At 45.6% G+C, this 20402-nt stretch overlaps 1 protein-coding gene across 1 annotated transcript in view; it reads left to right on the forward strand.

Moving 5' to 3' along the window:
* The window catches only part of LOC147123887 (excitatory amino acid transporter 1-like), a 187910-nt gene extending 169896 nt beyond the window's left edge, over positions 1-18014 (forward strand). The window contains exon 8 of the mRNA XM_085962625.1: positions 17710-18014. Within this exon, the coding sequence (XP_085818751.1) occupies positions 17710-17920 (211 nt within the window). The 3' untranslated portion in view covers positions 17921-18014. The remainder of the gene's footprint in view (positions 1-17709) is intronic.
* Positions 18015-20402: the final 2388 nt, after the last annotated feature.

Consider the following 20402-nt stretch of genomic DNA (forward strand, 5'->3'; position numbering starts at 1 on the left):
TATAGATTGGGCTAACCAAATTAGTAACAATACTGTGGAGGAGGAATTCCTGGAGTGTTTACGGGATGGTTTCCTGGACCAAGATGTCGAGGAACCAACCAGAGATCAGGCCATCTTAGACTGGGTATTATGTAACGAGAAAGGATTAATTAGCAATCTTGTTGTACGAGGCCCCTTGGGTCGGAGCGATCATAATATGATCGAATTCTTCATTAAGATGGAGAATGAAGTAGTTGACTCGGAGACTAGGGTCCTGAATTTAAATAAAGGAAACTACGATGGTCTGAGGCGCGAGTTGGGTAGGATTGAATGGGGAATGTCACTCAAAGGGTTGACGGTGGATAGGCAATGGCAAACATTCAAAGACCGCATGGATGAACTACAGAATTTGTTCATCCCAGTTTGGCATAAAAATAAAACAAAAAAAGTGACTCAACCGTGGCTAACAAGGGAAATTAGGGATAGCATAAGATCCAAGGAGAGGACATATAAATTGGTCAGAAAAAGCAGTAAACCTGAGGATTGGGAGCAGTTTAGGATTCAACAAAGGAGGACAAAGGGATTAATTAAGAAGGGGAAAATAGAATATGAGAGTAAGCTAGCAGGGAACATAAAAACTGACTGTAAAAGCTTTTATAGATATGTGAAGAGAAAAAGATTGGTGAAGTCAAGCGTAGGTCCCTTGCAGTCAGAATCAGGGGAATTTATAATGGGGAACAAAGAAATGGCAGACCAAGTAAATACATATTTTGGTTCTGTCTTCACAAAGGAGGACACAAATAACCTCCCAGAGATGTTGGGGAACATAGGGTCTGATGAAAGGGAGGAACTGAAAGAAATCAGTATTTGTAGGGAACTGGTGTTAGGGAAATTGATGGGATTGAAGGCCGATAAATCCCCAGGGCCTGATAATCTACATCCTGGGGTACTTAAGGAAGTGGCCCTAGAAATAGTAGTTGCATTGCTGATCATCTTCCAACATTCGATGGAATCTGGAACAGTACCCATGGATTGGAGGGTAGCTAATGTAACTCCACGATTCAAAAAAGGTGGTAGAGAGAAAATAGGGAATTACAGAGCCTGACATTGGTAGTGGGGAAAATGCTAGAGTCCATTATAAAAGATGTAATAGCAGATTACTTGGAAAGCAGTGACAGGATCGGACAAAGTCAACATGGATTTACAAAAGGTAAATCGTGCTTGACTAATCTACTGGAATTTTTGAGGATGTAACTGGTAAAATAGATAAGGGAGAACCAGTGGATGTGGTGTATTTGGACTTTCAGAAGGCTTTCGATAAGGTCCCGCATAAGAGATTAGCGTGTAAAGTTAAGGCACATGGGATTGGGGGCAAGGTATTGACTTGGATAGAGAATTGGTTGGCAGACAGAAAGCAAAGAGTTGGAATAAACGGGTCTTTTTCCGAGTGGCAGGCAGTGACTAGTGGGGTACCGCAGGGATCGGTCCTTGGACCCCAGCTATTCACAATATATATTAATGATCTAGACAAGGGAACTAGATGTAATATCTCCAAATTTGCAGATGACACAAAGCTGGGTGGGCGTGTGTGCTGTGAGGAGGATGAGGATAATTTGGACAGGTTGGGTGATCGGGCAGAAGCATGGCAGATGCAATATAACGTGGATAAATGTGAGGTTATCCACTTTGGTAGCAAAAACAGGAAGGCAGATTATTATCTGAATGGCAATAGATTGGGAGAAGGAGAAGTGCAACGAGACCTGGGTGTCGTTGTGCACCAGTCGCTGAAGGTAAGCATGCAGGTGCAGCAGGCGGTTAAGAAGGCAAATGGTATGTTGGCCTTCGTAGTGAGAGGGTTTGAATACAGGAACAAGGATGTCTTGCTGCAGTTGTACAGGGCCTTGGTGAGACCACATCTTGAGTATTGTGTGCAGTTTTGGTCGCCTTATCTGAGGAAGGATGTTCTTGCCATGGAAGGAGTTCAGCGAAGATTCACCAGGCTGATACCTGGGATGGCAGGAATGACTTATGAGGAGAGATTGGGTCGATTGGGCTTGTACTCGCTGGAGTTTAGAGGAATGAGAGGGGATCTCATTGAAACTTATAAAATTCTGACAGGACTGGACAGACTAGATGCAGGAAGGATGTTCCCGATGGTCGGGGAGTCCAGAACCAGGGGTCACAGTCTAAGGATAAGGGGTAGGCCATTTAGGACAGAAATGAGGAGGAATTTCTTCACCCAGAGAGTGGTGAACCTGTGGAATTCTCTACCACAGAAGGCAGTAGAGGCCAATTCATTAAATATATTCAAGAAGGAGTTGGATATATTTCTTAAGGCTAAAGGGATCAAGGGGTACGGGGAGAAAGCAGGGACCAGGTACTGAATTTGGATGATCAGCCATGATCGCATTGAATGGCGGAGCAGGCTTGAGGGGCCGAATGGCCTACTCCTGCTCCTATCTTTTATGTTTCTATGAATGGGCGGACACGTGGCAGATGAAATTTAACATAGAAAAGTGTGAAGTGATACATTTTGGTAGGAAGAATGAAGAGAGGCAATATAAACTAAAGGGTACAATTCTAAAGTGGCTGCATGAACTGAGAGACCTGGGGGTATGTGTGCACAAATCATTGAAGGTGGCAGGGCAGGTTGAGAAAGCGGTTAAAAAAGTATACGGGATCCTGGGCTTCATAAATAGAGGCGTGGAGCACAAAAACAAGCAAGTTATGATGAACTTTTATAAAACACTGGTTCGGCCTCAACTGGAGTATTGTGTCCAATTCTGGACACCGCACTTTAGGAGGATGTGACGGCCTTAGAGAGGGTGCAGAAAAATTTACAAGAATGATTCCAGGGATGAGGGACTTCAGTTACGTGGATAGACTGGAGAAGATGGGGTTGTTCTCCTTAGAGCAGAGAAGATTGAGAGGAGATTTGATAGAGGTGTTCAAAATCATGAGGGGTTTGGACAGAGTAGATAGAGAAACTGTTCCCATTGGCAGAAGGGTTGAGAATCAGAGGACACAGATTTAAGGTGATTGGCAGAAGAACCAAAGATGACATGAGGAAAAACTTTTTTTCACAGCGAGTGTTTAGGATCTGGAATGCGCTGCCTGAAAGGGTGGTGGAGGCAGATTCAATCATGGCTTTCAAAAGGGAATTGGATAAGTTCCTGAAGGAAAGAAATTTGCAGGGCTACGGAAAAAGGGCGGGGAGTGGGACTAGCTGAAGTGCTCCTGCAGAGAGCCGGCACAGGCTCGACGGGCCGAATGGCCTCCTTCTGTGCTATAACCATTCTATGATTCTATCCAGCTTCGCCTTAAATGCATCTATGCTATTTGCCTCAACTATTCCCTGTGGTAGCGAGTTCCAACCAAGGTTGTAATCATAGATCATAGAAACTTACAGCAAAGAAGGAGGCCATTCGGCCCGTCGTGCCTGTGCCGGCTCTTTGAAGGAGCAGTCGTGCTCAGTCCCACCCCGCTGTCTGTCCGTAACCCTGTAAGCTCCTCATCCTCAAGAACCCGTCCAACTCCCTTTTAAAATTATTTATACAACCAGCTTCCACCACCTTTTCCGGTAGAGCGTTCCAGATCCCGACAACTCCCTGAGTGAAAAACGTTCTAATTTCTTCTCTAGATCTTTTGCCAATGATCTTGAACCTATGACCTCTGGTTATTGACCCACTCGCCAGAGGGAATAGTTTCTCTCTCTCTATCAAATCCTCTCATCATCTAGAAAACCTCGATTAGGTCACCTCTTAACCTTCTCTGTTCCAAGGAGAACAGTCCGAACTTTTCCAACCTCTCTCCATAACTGAAGTCCCTGGTAGTATCCTGGGAAACCTCCTCTGCACCCTTTCTAAGGCCTTTACATCATTCCTGAAGTGTGGTGCCCAGAATTATCGACATTACTCCAGTTGAGGCCTAACTTGTGATTTATAAAGTTCGAGCTGATCTCTTTGCTTTAATATTCTATTCCTCTGTTTATAAACCCAAGCAACACATCTGCTTTTTTAGCACCTTGTCAACTTGCCCTGCCACCTTTAAGGATGTGTGTGTATGGACACCAAGTGGGGAGCACCACTCACAGTCTGAAAAACATCTACCAACACCCTTTGCTTCCTGTCACTGAGCCAATTTTGTATCCATGCCACCACTTTCCCCTTAATTCCATGGGCTTCCATCTTCTTAATAAGTGTGTAATGATCAGTAACCTGTCATTCTGGAATGGTACACTAGGTGGTGCTGTATGTATTTTATAATGTATACAATGGATCAGCCTTGATATACCTTGATCAGCCTTCTCTATTACCTCATCAAAGAATTCAATCAAGCTTCTACGCAAGTTGAACATAACTTCTCTGCTTTTCAATTCTATCCCTCTAGAAATGAACCCCAGTGCTTTGTTAGCTTTTGTTATGGCCTTATTAACCTGCATTGTGACTTTTAGTGATCTGTACTCCCAAATCCATCTGTTCCTCTATCCTATTTAGATTCTTATTTTCCAAGTTATATGTGACTCCTTGGGGGGAATTTTCCCAGCCCTGGGAGGCGGTTATGGAGGCGGGACTGCCAGGAAAATGGCAGAAACTGGGACCGGGTACCAACCCCGCTCCCAACCTGCCTCCGTGCCATCTTCCCGGGAGGTGGGTCCCATCTCCTCGAGGCGGGAAGGGGATTAGAGCCAATTAACTGCCTCTGTCACCGGCTTTCCCTTAATTAGCTGGTAAGCAATTGTCATGAAAGCAGGGACCGGGTACTGAAATTGGACGATCAGCCATGATCGCATTGAATGGCGGAGCAGGCTCGAGGGGCCGAATGGCCTACTCCTGCTCCTATGCCCCTATCTTCTATGCAATCAAGGGAAAGTAGCGTGGGTTGGTTAGACGTCGCTGGGGGTGGGACTGAAACCCGATAACCAGCAGTCCCGTCCCCATTGACAAAATCCAGCCCCTTATTTTTCTTACCAAAATGTAATACTGTGGCAAAGCCACTGAGGGACTCTGAACAACTGTACATAATTCCCTTTAACGATGTGTTAGCTACAGACTAAATCTGTACCATTGTATATACTGTTTGCATGTACAGTGCGCGGTCCCTTTAAGAGCGTGGGCAAACGTGATGATGTCATGCCGCTAATCACGTGATCACCCAAACGCAGGAAAAACATGATGACGTCATGACGCCATCCATGGGACCGCCCAGGCAGTCCTCGTGGAGCCTCCGACCTGTTAAGACCTGTATTCATAGTTCTCTTGCATCAATCTGTTTAAACTCGTTAGTTTGAAATTAAAAACCTTTTTGATTGATTGCCTGCGTCGAACTCAATCTCTAGATAGGAATTTGACCATTCCTACAATACCTCATATTTATCTGTGTTGAAATTCATTTGCCAATTATATGCCCATTCTGCAAGTTTATTAATGCCGTCTTGTAATTTGTTGCAGTCCTCCTCAGTATTGATTATCCCGCCCAATTTGGTGTCATCCATAAATTTAGAAATTGTATTTTTGATTCCAAAGTCTAAATCGTTAATATAAATCATGAACAGCAGTGGTCCCAGCACTGATCCTTGTGGGAGCCCACTTTCCACCTTCTGCCACTTTGAATAGCGACCCTTTATCCCTGCCCTCTACTTTCTGTCTTGCTATCCATTCTGCTACTTGTCCCCTGACTCCGCATGCTCTGACCTTATTCATTATTCTATTATGTGGAACCTTATCAAAGACCTTTTGGAAATCTAGAAAAATTAGATCTATTGCATTACCCTTGACTATTCTCTCTGTTACTGTTGTGTCTGTGTATAATAAGACACAGACTGCAGGAGAACGGTACAACAGGTGTTTACTCAACGTGGCTCACACGGGAACTGGTCTGTACAGATTACTACTCAGTGCTATATACAGGTGTGGTCACTGCCGGTACTGCAGTATACATGAGCTGTAAAAGATAGTTCCCCCCTTAAAGGTATATACATTACAATTCCCCTTTTAGATTAACAGTACCATAACACTCATTTAACAATTAAATATCAAACTAATTACAATTAACACTTTTAACATGCAACATTAGCTGAAAATAGTCTATTTATATATTCAGTCTTTGGGGAAGCTTCCTGATCCTTTCTGGATAGCGCCTTTCCCGAGTGTCTTGCTCTTGGTGCGGAGGCAATTCTGGCCCCCTGTCGTCGGTTGGTTCATCAGCTTCCGATGTTACTGTTTCTGGGGTAGATGCGACCTGTACGTCGGGTTCATCACCAGGTACGTATGGGCGAGGCATGGGGTTGACTTGTTCCTGTGACTCTAGGATCTGGTCAGCATGGCGTCTCACGATGCTCTCCCCAATGTCCACTGTGTACATTAGTGGGCCCTGCCGTGTGCATATCGTTCCTGGCTGCCATTTTTCTGTTTGGTAGTCGCGGGCCAAGACTGGTTGCCCTACATTGAAGCTCCTTGTTGGCTTCTCATGGATGTGCTGGAATTGCTTACTCTCAACATCTCTTCGTACGTTTGGTCTGAGCAAATCCAGGCGAGATCTTAACCTTCGGTTAAAGAACATCATGGCTGGGGCCTGGTTGGTGACTGCATGTGTCGCATTCTGGTAGGCGAACAGGAAATTGTCCACTTTGTGCTGCAGCGGAATGTTGTCATTGTACATAGCCTTTATTGCCTTCTTAAAGGTTTGTATGAACCTCTCAGCCAATCCATGTGTGGCTGGATGATACGGGGCGGATGTGTAATGCCTTACCCCATTCTTTTTCAAGAACCTCCGGAACTCTTTGGACACAAACTGTGGTCCGTTGTCGGAGCAAATCTGTTCTGGCAAGCCGTTCCTAGCAAAAATGGTCCGTAGGACTGCAATAGTTTTCTCCGTGGTGGTGGAGGACATTTTGATGACCTCAGGCCATTTCGAGTGTGCATCCACGGCTGTTAAAAACATTGAGTCCATGAATGGACCAGCAAAATCAATATGCACCCGTTGCCATGGAGATGAGGGCCACTCCCATGGGTGTAGAGGGGCCTGTGGTGGTGCATTTTGGACTTTCTGGCATCCTGAGCAGCTCTTGGTCAGGTCCTCGATTTGTTTATCGATTCCCGGCCACCACACATAAGCCCTGGCTTGGCTTTTCATTTTTACTCCTCCCAGATGACCCTCATGAAGCTCATTGAGCACTCTATCCCTTAACTTGGGTGGAATTACCACTCGGGATCCACACATCAAGGTCCCCCGGCACACTGACAGCTGTTCTCTCCTTGTCGAGAATGCTGGCAACAGTGAGTCGCCATGTGCTGGCCATCCCTTCACCGTCAAATCATATACCCGAGACAGTGTCGGGTCATTTCGGGTTTCCTTTTCGATACAAGCGTTAGTTACCGGTAGGTATTCAACTATAGTCGAATGGAATATTTTGACAGGATCCACTGCTGGTGCTTCCTCCGCAATAGGCAGTGGCAGGCGCGATAGCCCATCAGCATTTCCATGCTGTTCCGTGCCCTTATATTCAATCTCATAGTCGTGCGCCCCTAGAAAAAGTGACCATCTTTGTCGTCGTTGCGCAGTCATCACCGGAACACCCTTCTTCGGATTAAAAATGGAGACAAGAGGCTGGTGATCAGTCAGCAAGGTGAATTTCTGCCTGTGCAGATAGTGATTGAACTTTTTCACTCCCCACACTAGGCTGAGGGCCTCCCTGTCAATTTGGGCGTAGTTACGCTCGGCTGAGGTTAGTGATCGTGACGCAAAGGCTATTGGCCTCTCTGAGCCGTCCGAGAATTTGTGCGACAGCACCGCTCCAATGTCGTAGGGTGACGCATCACATGCCAACCGAATTGGTAATGCTGGGTTGTAATGGGCCAATACCTCTTTCGATGTGATTAGTGTTTTGCTCTTCTGGAAAGCTCGTCTACATTCGTCACTCCACTTCCATGGCACCTCAGTTTGCAGTAGGGTGTTCAGTGGGTGTTGTATTGTAGACAAATTTGGCAAGAACTTATGGTAGTAGTTTACCAGCCCGAGGAACGACCTCAGTTGTGACACATTTTCCGGTGCTGGAGCCTTGACTACTGCCTCAATCTTCTCTGGGGACTTATGTAACCCCTCTTTATCGATAACGTGGCCACAATACGAGATCTGTTTTCTAAAAAACTCGCATTTGGGGCGGTTAGCTCGGAGCCCATATTCCTGCAATCTAGTGAGCACCTGCTCCAGGTTGGCAAGGTGATCACTGTCATTTTCGCCCGTGACCAGGATGTCGTCCAAATAACACTGGGTCCCTGGGATCCCTTGCAGGACTTGTTCCATTGCCCTCTGCCAAATAGCCGGAGCTGATGCTACCCCGAATACCAGCCGGTTGTATTGGTCGAGACCTTTATGGGTGTTGATTGTGAGGTATTTTTTTGATGCTTCTTCTACCTCCATTTGCAGATACGCCTGGGCCAGATCAATCTTAGTGAAGCGTTTCCCTCCAGATAGCGAGGCGAAAATATCTTCAATCCGCGGAAGTGGATATTGTACGGTGTGAAGGACCGGGTTCACTGTTACCTTAAAGTCCCCACAGATGCGAACCTTCCTTGGTTCCTCAGGCGTGCTGCTCAACGACTTTTTCATCACAGGGATGATGGGTGTAGCCCACTCGCTCCAGTCTACCTTGGACAGTACACCTGAACGTCCCAGACTCTCCAGCTCTGCTTCGATGGCTGGGCGGATCGCATAAGGTACCGGTCTGGCCTTAAAAAATTTTGGCCTTGCGTTTTCTTCAATTTTAATCGTCGCTGTCATGCCTTTTAGTGTTCCGAATCCTTGCTGGAACACTTCAGTTAGGATCTTTGACAGTCACCCAGGTGTGACGTCGTCATCCTTTTTGTCAGCCAGTCAGTGCCTGTATGGAATGCCAATCCAGTTGTATTTTCCGGATCCATTCACGTCCCAGTAATGGTGGTCCTCCATCTTGCAATACATACAGGTCTAGTTTTGGTGTTTCCTTACTGTTATATATAATGGTCACCCTTATTTTTCCTTTGGGGTAGACTTTTTGCCCCATGTACGTCTTCAAAATAATTTTTGTGTCTCTCAAGGGTATGTGTGAGAATAGCCGCTCGTAGTCCTGTCGGTTTATGACTGTTAGGGCTGATCCTGTGTCAAATTCCATCTTTACCTGGACTCCTGCTATCTTGAGAGTGACCCAAATGGTTCGGTGATCCTCCGTTGTGATCGCATTATGTAGTTTCAGACAACTCAGTTCCCTGCTTTCGGAGTCGTTATCACTCTTTTGTTCGTCTGAACTATTCTCCGTCATCTTATGTACCTTCTTGTACTTTTCTTTGGTAGGTTTCTTATTGCTGGTTTTCTTTCCCGACCTGCAGACTCGTGCTATGTGTCCTACTTTTCCACACTGTCTGCACACTTTGTCTTTGAACCAGCAATCATTCTGGTCGTGTGTTGTTCTGCCGCAGCAATAGCACTTCTCTGTTCTATATGACATTTCGTTTGTGCCATATTCTTGCGGTCTCTGTTGTATCTCTGCAGCGCCTCGTGCTGCTGCTTCATATGATATCGCAATGCTGAAAGCCTTTTCCAGCGTAAGGTCCTTTTCAGATAAAAGCCGTTTCTGGGTTCCTTCACTTTGAAGCCCACACACAAACTTGTCCCTGAAGGTATCTGCCAGTCCCGCTCCAAACTGGCAGTGTTTCGATAGTTTGCGCGGTTCTGTTAAATAATCAGCATTGCTTTCATCCTTATGCTGGTTCCGTTTGTGAAACTTGAATCTTTCTGCTATCAGCAGCGGTGTGGGGTTTAAATGTTCCTGTGGTATCGTTACTATGTCTTCAAAACTCTTTTCCATTGGCTTCGTTGGGGTTACTAGATTTCGTAATAAACCATACGTCTTTGCACCCATTAAATTTAACAATACCAATGCTTTCTTGTCATCTGACACCTCATTTGCCTTGCAGTATAGCTCTATTCGTTCGACATATGTAGTCCAATCTTTGACTTCATTGTCAAATGCGGTGATACTGCCACTCTTCGGCATTTTGGGTGTGGTTTAAAATGGCGTCTTCCGCGCTTTCCTTCCTCCCCCGCTGCTGCCAACGCCGCTCCCGGCGGTTCTCGTGGCAATGGCGGCGCCCTGTAGGTTTTGCGTGCTTCTCCTGCGCTGCTGCCAACGCCGCTCTCGGCGGTCCTCATGGTAATGGCGGCGCCTCGCGGGTTTCTGCGCATCTCTCTCTCCCTCTCTTCGATGCTGCTCGGCCCCTGAACACCGGCTGCGCCCTGTGCGCTCTGCCCTCTCTCTCCCCCGTCGACGCTGCTCGGCCCTTTGCTGTGCCGCTTGGTCGGGCTCTAGCCCGCCGCTGTCCGGGAAGGGTCTGCGCACTACCTGTTGCCAGCCCGTTTCGCTGGACCACCTCGACTGGAAAGCCAAGCCTGGCTCTCGACAGCCTCCCCCGCAATTCTCGAGTCTCTGCTGGATGACTGGGCGGTTGCCCGTGGTCGACGCCCGAGTCTCTGGCCTTGACCTCCAATCCACTGATCTCCAGGAACGAATCCCCAGGAGGTGATGCAGAGTTGCAGGTAGGTTCGAACTTGCCTTGTCGCCAATGTTGTGTCTGTGTATAATAAGACACAGACTGCAGGAGAACGGTACAACAGGTGTTTACTCAACATGGCTCACACGGGAACTGGTCTGTACAGATTACTACTCAGTGCTATAGACAGGTGTGGTCACTGCCGGTACTGCAGTATACATGAGCTGTAAAAGATAGTTCCCCCCTTAAAGGTATATACATTACAGTTACCTCTTCAAATAATTCAATGAGGTCAAGCAAGACTTTCCCTTTTGAAATCCATGCTGACTATTCATTATTATATTTTTGGTTGCTAGATGTTTTTTTATTTACTCCTTTAGTAGGGGATTTCATTATTTTTCCTACCACCCATGTTAAGCTGACTGGTCTATAGGGCGGTGGAGGCCAGTTCATTAAGTATATTCAAGAAAGAGTTGGATATGTTTCTTGAGGCTGAAGGGATCAAGGGATATGGGGAAAAGGCAGGGACAGGGTACTGAGTTTGGATGATCAGCCATGATCACATTGAATGGCGGAGCAGGCTCGAGGGGCCGAATGGCCTACTCCTGCTCCTATCTTCTATGTTTCCTGGACATGTTCTATCTCCCTTCTTAAATATAGGTATTATGTTTTTCCAATGAGTTATTAAATATGTGCAATAGTGCCTCTGCTATCTCTTCCCTAGATTCTTTCAAAATGCGCAGATGCAATCCATCCTCTGAGTTTGATTAGTTTATTTAATATTTCTCTTTTTACTTTAAATGCGGTTATATCATTTCTAATCTCATCTTCCATTGTCATGTCCACCTGATCTGTCTCCCTGGTAAATACTGAAGCAGCGTAATTATTTAATATTTCTGTCATTTTACTATCGCTACCTGTGATTTTTATCCTGTCCATCCCTAAGTGGCCCTATTCCCATCCCGACTTTACTTTTTTTATTTATGTGGCTGTGGAATATTTTACTATTTTGTTTTATTTTCCTTGATAATTTAATTTCATAGTTCCTCTTTGCCTTCCTAATTTTTTTTTAACTTGCTAATCTCTTTGTATTCTCCCTTGTCATGCTTTCCCCTGCTGTATGTACTTAGTGTATGCCTCTTTCCTTAGCCTCAATTTTTCTCATGTCTTTATTTATCCATGCCTTCTCATTAGTGTTTAGTTTGTTTTTGTTTTATGGCGGAATATATTTTTTCTGGACTCTGTTGAACACCATTTTAAATGTTTCCCATTGCTGTTCTACATCGTTGTTTGCCAATATTGTTGTCCATTTTATTTTCCCAGTTCTATTCTCAGCCCCTCAAAATCAGCTTTTCTCCAATCTATTAACCTGGTCTTTATCATGCTTATGTCCTTCTCAATTATTATTTTAAAGCGTATTATATTATGATCACTATCACCTAGTTGTTCCCATCTTTTATTTCTCTTATCTGCTCTGGTTCATTCCTCATTACTAGATATAGTAGAGAATCCTCCCTTGTTGGGCTTCATACATATTGGGTTAGAAAGCAGATTGGGTTACACATTGTAGGAACTCCATACCCTTATCGACTTTACATACCCCCGGAAGACCTGGTGCTCACTCTGTCGACCTCCGACGTAAGGGGCGCTTTACGCAGAGTGAACACACGAAAGGCTACTGGACCGGATAGCATCCCTGGACGGGTACTCAAGGAATGTGCTGACCAGCTGGCTGATGTCTTCACCGCCATCTTCAACCTGTCATTGGCCCAGGCAGTAATCCCTACATGCTTCAAGACCGCCACCATCATTCCTGTGCCTAAACAAGTGGCTGTGACGTGTCTGAACGACTATCGACCTGTCGCACTCACACCCATCATAATGAAATGTTTCGAGAGACTGGTCTTAGCCCACATCAAAGCCAGTGTTCCTGCCTCCCTTGACCAACACCAGTTTGCCTATCGGGCAAACAGATCAACGGAGGATGCAATCACTACTGCTCTACACTCGGCACTGAATCACCTAGATGGTAAGGAGACCTACATCAGAATGTTGTTTATAGACTACAGCTCAGCATTCAACACTATCGTCCCCAATAAGCTGGCCACCAAACTCCAAACTCTTGGCCTGAACACTTCCCTCTGCAACTGGACCCTGGACTTCCTAACAAACAGACCCCAGTCTGTCAAATTAGGCAACCACACCTCCCCCCCCCCCGACCCTGAACACGGGGGCCCCACAAGGATGTGTGCTGAGCCCCCTCCTCTACTCCCTCTTCACCCACGACTGTGTGGCTGTTAATGGTTCCAACACCATCATCAAGTTTGCAGATGACACCACAGTAGTAGGCCAGATCACCAACAATGATGAGTCAGCCTACAGGGAGGAGGTCCAGCATCTCGTGAAGTGGTGCACCGACAACAACCTGGCCCTTAACACCAAGAAAACAAAGGAAATAATCGTGGACTTCAGGAAGTCCAAAGGCGGAAGTCACACCCCCATCCACATCAATGGGGCGGAGGTGGAAAGGGTGGCCAGCTTTAAGTTCCTCGGAGTCCACATCACGGAAGACCTCTCCTGGTCCCTCAACACCTCCTCTCTGGTGAAGAAGGCCCAGCAGCGCCTATATTTCTTGAGGAGGCTGAAGGGATGTAATCTGTCACCCCCGATCCTCTCTAACTTCTACCGCTGCACTATTGAGAGCATCCTGACAAACTGTATCACGGTATGGTACGGCGGCTGTAGCTCCCATGACCGGAAAGCCCTGCAGCGGGTAGTCAAAACTGCCCAACGCATTACCGGCACCCGGCTACCGACCATAGAACATATATATCAGAAACGCTGCCTACGGAGGGCACGGACCATCATCAAAGACCCTACCCACCCCAGCCACAGTCTGTTCGCCCTCCTACCATCTGGAAGACGCTACAGATGCATTCGCACCCGTACGACCAGATTTAGGAACAGCTTCTTTCCCAGGGCTGTCATCCTACTGAACTCCACAAATAAACACTAAAGCCTGCACATCTGCCGATGCACTTTATTCACTTTATTCTGGTCATATTTATGCTAATATATATGTACAAATGTATGTTGAAATGTTTAAGTGTCCTAATCCAAATTGTACACTCTCGGGAGCCGCAAGCCTACATTTCGTTGTACTGCACTTGTGCACTAGCAATGACAATAAAAGTTGATTTGATTTGATTTGATTTGATACCTTTTATAGCCAATTAATTTTGTGCTAGTTGAAATCCTTCATGATTATTATTCTATGTTTTTACTCATTTCCCTAATGTGTTTGCATATTTCTTCCTCCATCTCTCTTCCACTATTAGGTGGTCTGTAGACTACCCCTATTTTTTTTAATTCTTTCATGGGATGTGGGCGTCACTGGCAAGGCCAGCATTTATTTCCCATCCCTAATTGCCCTTGAGAAGGTGGTGGTGAGCCGCCTTCTTGAAGTACTGCAGTCCATGTGGTGAAGGTGCTCCCATAATGCTGTTAGGTAGGGAGTTCCAGGATTTTGACCCAGCAACGATAAAGGATCGGCGATATACATCCAAGTCAGGATGGTGTGTGACTTGGAGGGGAACATGGAGGTGGTGGTGTTCACATGTGCCTGAAGAGTGATTGGGTCGATTAGGCTTATATTCGCTGGAGTTTAGAAGAATGAGGGGATCTCATTGAAACTTATAAAATTCTAACAGGACTAGACAGACTAGATGCAGGAAGGATGTTCCCGGTGGCGGGGAGTCCAGAACCAGGGGTCACAGTCTAAGGATAAGGGGTAAGCCATTTAGGACTGAGATGAGGAATTTCTTCACCCAGAGAGTGGTGAACCTGTGGAATTCTCTACCACAGAAGACAGTTGAGGCCAATTCATTAAATATATTCAAGAAGGAGTTAGATATATTTCTTAAGGCTAAGGGGATCAAGGGATATGGGGAGAAAGCAAGGACAGGGTACTGAATTTGGATGATCAGCCATGATCTCATTGAATGGCGGAGCAAGCTCGAGGGGCCGAATGGCCTACTCCTGCTCCTATCTTCTATGTTTCTATACCTGGGCAGTTTTCCACATTGTCAGATAGATGCTAGTGTTGTAGTTGTACTGGAACAGCTTGGCTAGAGGTGCGGCTAGTTCTGGAGCACAAGTCTTCAGCACGATAGCCGGGATGTTGTCAGGGCCCATAGCCTTTGCTTTATCCAGTGCGCTCAGCCATTTCTTGATATCATGTGGAGTGAATCCAATTGCCTGAAGACTGGCTTCTGTGATGGTGGGGATCTCAGTAGGAGGCCGATATGGATCATCCACTTGGCACTTCTGGCTGAAGATGGTTGCAAACGCTTCAGCCTTGTCTTTTGCACTCACGTGCTGGGCTCCACCATCATTGAGGATGGGGATATTCATGGATCATCCTCCTCCCATTAGTTCTTTAATGGTCCACCACCATTCACGACTGGGTGTGGCAGGACTGCAGAGCTTTGATCTGATCCATTGATTGTGGGATTTCTTAGCTCTGTCTATAGCATGCTGCTTCCGCTTTTTAGCATGCATGTAGTCCTGTGTTGCAGTGTGATTGATCCTTTATTATCTTTTATCTCTATCCACATGGATTCTATTTCTGTCTTACTGATGGTTGCATCACCTTTTTTCTACTGCCATTATGCTATTTTGAATAAGCACAGCTGTCCACCTCCCCTTTTTCCCTTATCTTTTCTAAATATGTTGTACTGTAGAATCATAGAATGGTTACAGCACGGAAGAAGTCCATTCAGCCCGTCGAGCCCGTGCCAGCTCTCTGCAAGAGCATTTCAGCTAGTCCCAATCCCCGCCCTTTCCCCGTAGCCCTGCAAATTTCTTTTCTTCAGGAGCACGGTGGCATAGTGGTTAGCACTGTTGCCTCACAGCGCCAGGGACCCGGGTTCGAATCCGGCCTCGGATGACTGTCTATGTGGAGTTTGCACATTCTCCCCGTGTTTGCGTGGGTTTCCTCCGGGTGCTCCGGTTTCCTCCCACAGTCCAAAGATGTGCGGGTTAGGTTGATTGGCTATGATAAATTGACCCTTAGTGTTAGGGGGATTAAATATGCGGGGTTACGGGGATAGGGTGGGATATGTGTTGGTGTAGGGGTTACGGGGATCGGGTGGGATATGTGTCGGTGCAGGCTCGATGGGCCGAAATGGCCTCTATCTGCACTGTGGAGTTTCTGTGATTCTGTGATACTTATCCAACTCCCTTTTGAAAGCCGTGATTGAATCTGCCTCCACCACCCTTTCAGGCAGTGCATTCCAGATCATAAACACTTGCTGCATAAAAAAGTTTTTTCTTACGCCGCCTTTGGTTCTTTTGCCAATCACCTTAAATCTGTGTCCTCTGGTTCTCCAACCCTTCTGCCAATGGGAACAGTTTCTCTCTATCTACTCTGTCCAAACCCCTCATGATTTTGAATACCTCATGATTTTGAAAATCTTCTCTCAATCTTCTCTGCTCCAAGGAGAACAACCCCAGCTTCTCCAGTCTATCAATGTAACTGAAGTCCCTCATTCCTGGAATCATTCTCATAAATCTTTTCTGCACCCTCACTAAGGCCTTCACATCCTTCCTAAAGTGTGGTGCCCAGAATTGGACACAGTACTCCAGTTGGGGCTGAACCAATGTTTTATACAGGTTCATCATAATTTCCACACTTTTGTACTCTATACCTCTATTCATGAAGCCCAGGATCCCGTAAGCCTTTGTAACTGCTTTCTCAACCTGCCCTGCCACCTTCAACGATTTGTGCACATATATCCCCAGGCCTCTCTGTTCATGCACCCCCTTCAGGATTGTACCATTTAGTTTACATGTCCTCTCCTCATTCTTTCTCCCAAAATGTATCACTGCGTTAAATTTCATCTGCCATGTGTCCACCCATTTCACCAGCCTGTCTATGTCTTCCTGAAGTCTATAAATTCAAATTCAAATGCTTTATTGGCATGAAAGTTTACAGAGAACCATATTGCCAAAGCTTACATAGCAAAAAGGTACATTTTCAAACATTCTGTAGGTGTCAATCGATTTGACATTTGTTGGGTACATACAATATTACTTTTAAACAATATTAATTTTAAACAGTCTTTGTACTTCATTTGGTACGTTCAATATTAATTTTAAACAGTCTTAATTTTAAACAGTCCTCAGGTTGTGACATGTTGTTACATATTTGGCCCCAAGGTATGGTCTGTCTCCTTCTCCCAGGACTAATCTCAATTTTGACAGGTCATCCAATTCCTTGAAATCTGGGGTTGTTTGGCTTAGCTTGTTGAATAATATGTTTCTTGATGTGTTGAATTTTTCGCATTTTAGGAGGAAATGCATTTCTGTTTCAACCTCGCCGGCCAGACATTGATCACTCTCCTCCTCACTGTTCACTATACTTCCAAGTTTTGTGTCATCTGCAAATTTTGAAATTGTTCACTGTACACCCACATCCAAGTCATTAATATATATCAAGAAGAACAGTGGTCCTAGAACCGACCCCTGGGGAACACCACTGTATACGTTCCTTCGGTCCGAAAAACAACCATTCACCACTACTCTCTGTTTCCTGTCACTTCGCCAATTCCGTATCCAGGCTGCCACTGTCCCTTTCATTCCATGAGCTTCAACTTTGCTGGCGAGCCTATTATGTGGCACTTTGCCGAACACCCTTTGGAAATCCATGTACACCACATCAACCGCATTACCCTCATCAACCCTCTCTGTTACCTCATCAAAGAACTCAATCAAGTTAGTTAAACATGATTTGCCTTTAACAAATCCATGCTGGCTTTCCTTAATTAATCCACATTTGTCCAAGTGACTGTTAATTTTGTCCCTGATCACTGTTTCTAAAAGCTTCCCCACTACCAAGGTTAAACTGACTGGCCTGTAGTTGGTGCGTTTATCTTTTTACACTCTTTTTTGAACAATGGTGTAGCATTTGCAATTCTCCAGTCCTCTGGCACCACCCCCGTATCAATGGAGGATTGGAATATTATGGCCAGTACCTCCACGATTTCTGCCCTCAATTCCCTCAGCTTCCTAGGATGCATCCCATCAGCTCCTGGTGACCCTGCAATGTTTAATTCCCAGTCCTGATTTTTCTGTAGCCATGTCTCAGTAATCGCTATTATATCTGGTTTGATGAGTATGTGTGTGTTGTTGATTGATTTTGTAGGGATCGACTGCGCACTATGACCAATGTGCTGGGAGACTCGCTGGGAGCCGCCATTGTGCAGCACCTCTCACGCCACGAACTTCAGAAAATGGATGCTGAGGCTGGCAACACCGTCATTGAAGAGAATGAGATGAAGAAACCATACCAGCTGATCTTTCAGGATAATGAGAACGGGAACAAGAAGCCCTTAGACAGTGAGACCAAGATGTAGACAGGACAAATACCAGGTTTAATCCATCCTCCTGACCCGTCTCCTGCACTATCTGCAGTCAGGCTGATCACATCGACTGGGCTGGGCCTCCTCCTATTGGTGGCAAGCCAGAAATTATTGCTATTTTAAAAGTTTTAATTGATTGTCATATATTTTATCTTTATTTTCTATACTCACACAGTCAATGTTATTATACACCAGCGAGTGCGGGTACAGTCAGTCCTCTTATACAATTAGTGCTTTTAAACATAGTGAGTCCTGTTATTTACAGTGAGTCCTGTTATAGAGTCAGTCATAGAGTCATAACGGCACAGAAGAAGGCCATTTGGCCCATCGAGTCCGTGCCGGCTCTCTGTAGAGCAATCCAGTCAGTCCCATTCCCCCGCTCTATCCCCGTAGCCCTGCAAGTTTATTTCCCTCAAGTGCCTATCCAGTCTCCCCTTCCACCACTTCTGTCGGCAGCGAGTTCCAGGTCCTCACCACTCGCTGCATAAATTTTTTTTTCCCTCACATTCCCCCTGTATCTCTTGCCCAATACCTTAAATCTGTGGCCCCTAGTCCTTGTACCATCAACTAGTGGGAACAGCCTTTCCCCGTCTAGCCTATCCAAACCCGTCATAATCTTGTACACCTCTATCATAAGAACATAAGAAATAGGAGCAGGAGTAGGCCATTCAGCCCTTCACATTTATCCACATTATAATCCATCTGCCATGTTCTCGCCCACTCACTGAGCCTGTCGAGATCCCCTTGAAGCCTCTTCACATCCTCTTCACAACTGACACTGCCACCTAGCTTTGTATCATCAGCAAATTTGGAAATGTTACATTTAGTCCCCTCATCCAAATCATTGATATAGATTGTGAATAGCTGGGGCCCAAGCACCGATCCTTGCGGTACCCCACTAGTCACAGCCTGCCATCCTGAAAAAGACCCGTTTATCCCTACTCTTTGTTTTCTGTCTGTTAACCAATTCTCAATCCATGCTAGTATATTGCCCCCAATTCCATGTGCCCTAATTTTGTTCACCAACCTCTTGTGTGGGATCTTATCGAAGGCCTTCTGAAAATCCAAATACACCACATCTACCGGTTCCGCTTTGTCTACTCCACTAGTTACCTCCTCAAAGAACTCCAATAGGATTGTCAAACAGGATTTCCCTTTCATAAATCCATGTTGACTCTGCCCAATCTTACTATTAGTTTCTAAGTGCCCAGTTATTGCATCCTTTATAATAGATTCCAGCATTTTCCCAACTCCTGATGTGAGGCTAACAGGTCTGTAGTTCCCCGTTTTCTCTCTCCCTCCTTTCTTAAATAGCGGGGTTACATTTGCTATCCTCCAATCTGCAGGAACCGGTCCAGAATCTATAGAATTTTGGAAGATGACAACCAATGCGTCCACTATCCCAATGGCCACCTCTTTCAAAATCCTAGGATGTAGGTCATCCGGTCCTTGGGATTTATCGACTTTTAGTCCCATTAATTTTGCTAGTATTTTTTTTTTTACTAATAATAATTTCTTTAAGTTCCTCATTCTCGTCACACCCTTGGTTTTCTCATATTTCTGGGAGGTTTTTTGTGTCTTCCTCCGTGAAGACAGAAACAAAGTATTTATTTAATTTCTCTGCCATTTCCTCATTCCCCATTATAAATTCTCCCGTCTCTGACTGTAAAGGACCTACATTTATCTTCGCCAGTCTTTTCCTTTTCACATACCTTTAGAAGCTTTTACAATCCGTTTTATATATTTCGCTAGTTTGTGCTCATATTCCATTTTCCCTTTCTTTATCAATTTCTTGGTCCCTCTTTGCTGATTTCTAAAATTATCCCAATCCTCAGGCTGACCGCTTTTTCCAGCAACTTTATAAGGCTTCCTCCTTTGACTTAATTCTAACTTTAATTTCTTTTGCTAGCCATGGTTGGATCACTTTTCTTTTGGGGTTTTTATGCCCTAGAGGAATATATGTTTGTTGCAAATTATGCATTATTTCCTTGAATGTTAGCCATTGTATGTCCACCTTCATATTTAGTGTAGTCTCCCAATCTACCAAGGCCAACTTGTCCCTCATACCCTTGTAGTTTCCTCTGTTTAGATTGAAGACCTTAGTTTCAGATTGGACTACATCACTCTCAAACTTAATGCAAAATTCAATCATATTATGGTCACTTACCACTGGACGCTATGTCCGACGAGGTCAGGGGGGCCTACCTGCGGCCGGGGCGGAGCAAATTAAAGACAAGGTGCCGGGCGGCCATTTTTGTTCCTGGCCACCTGCCGGCCACCTGCCAGCACCTGCCCCCGTTGCCGTCCCCAGCCTCCTGAGCAGCCCCCCTGCGGAGTGCCGGCTGTGCTCCGTGAGCCCGTCACTCCTCTTGAGTGCCGGGCTCTTTTGCCGGCACTCTGATCCCTGGTGGCCCAACTGGGCCTTGGGTCGCGCTGCGCAAGGCCCCTCCACTTTAAGAAGGGAAGGAAGGCCTGA

This window comes from Somniosus microcephalus, chromosome 1, assembly GCF_052327205.1.
Source record: "Somniosus microcephalus isolate GS21.2 chromosome 1, FLI_Smic_1.0, whole genome shotgun sequence".
In the NCBI taxonomy this organism is placed as follows: Eukaryota; Metazoa; Chordata; class Chondrichthyes; order Squaliformes; family Somniosidae; genus Somniosus; species Somniosus microcephalus.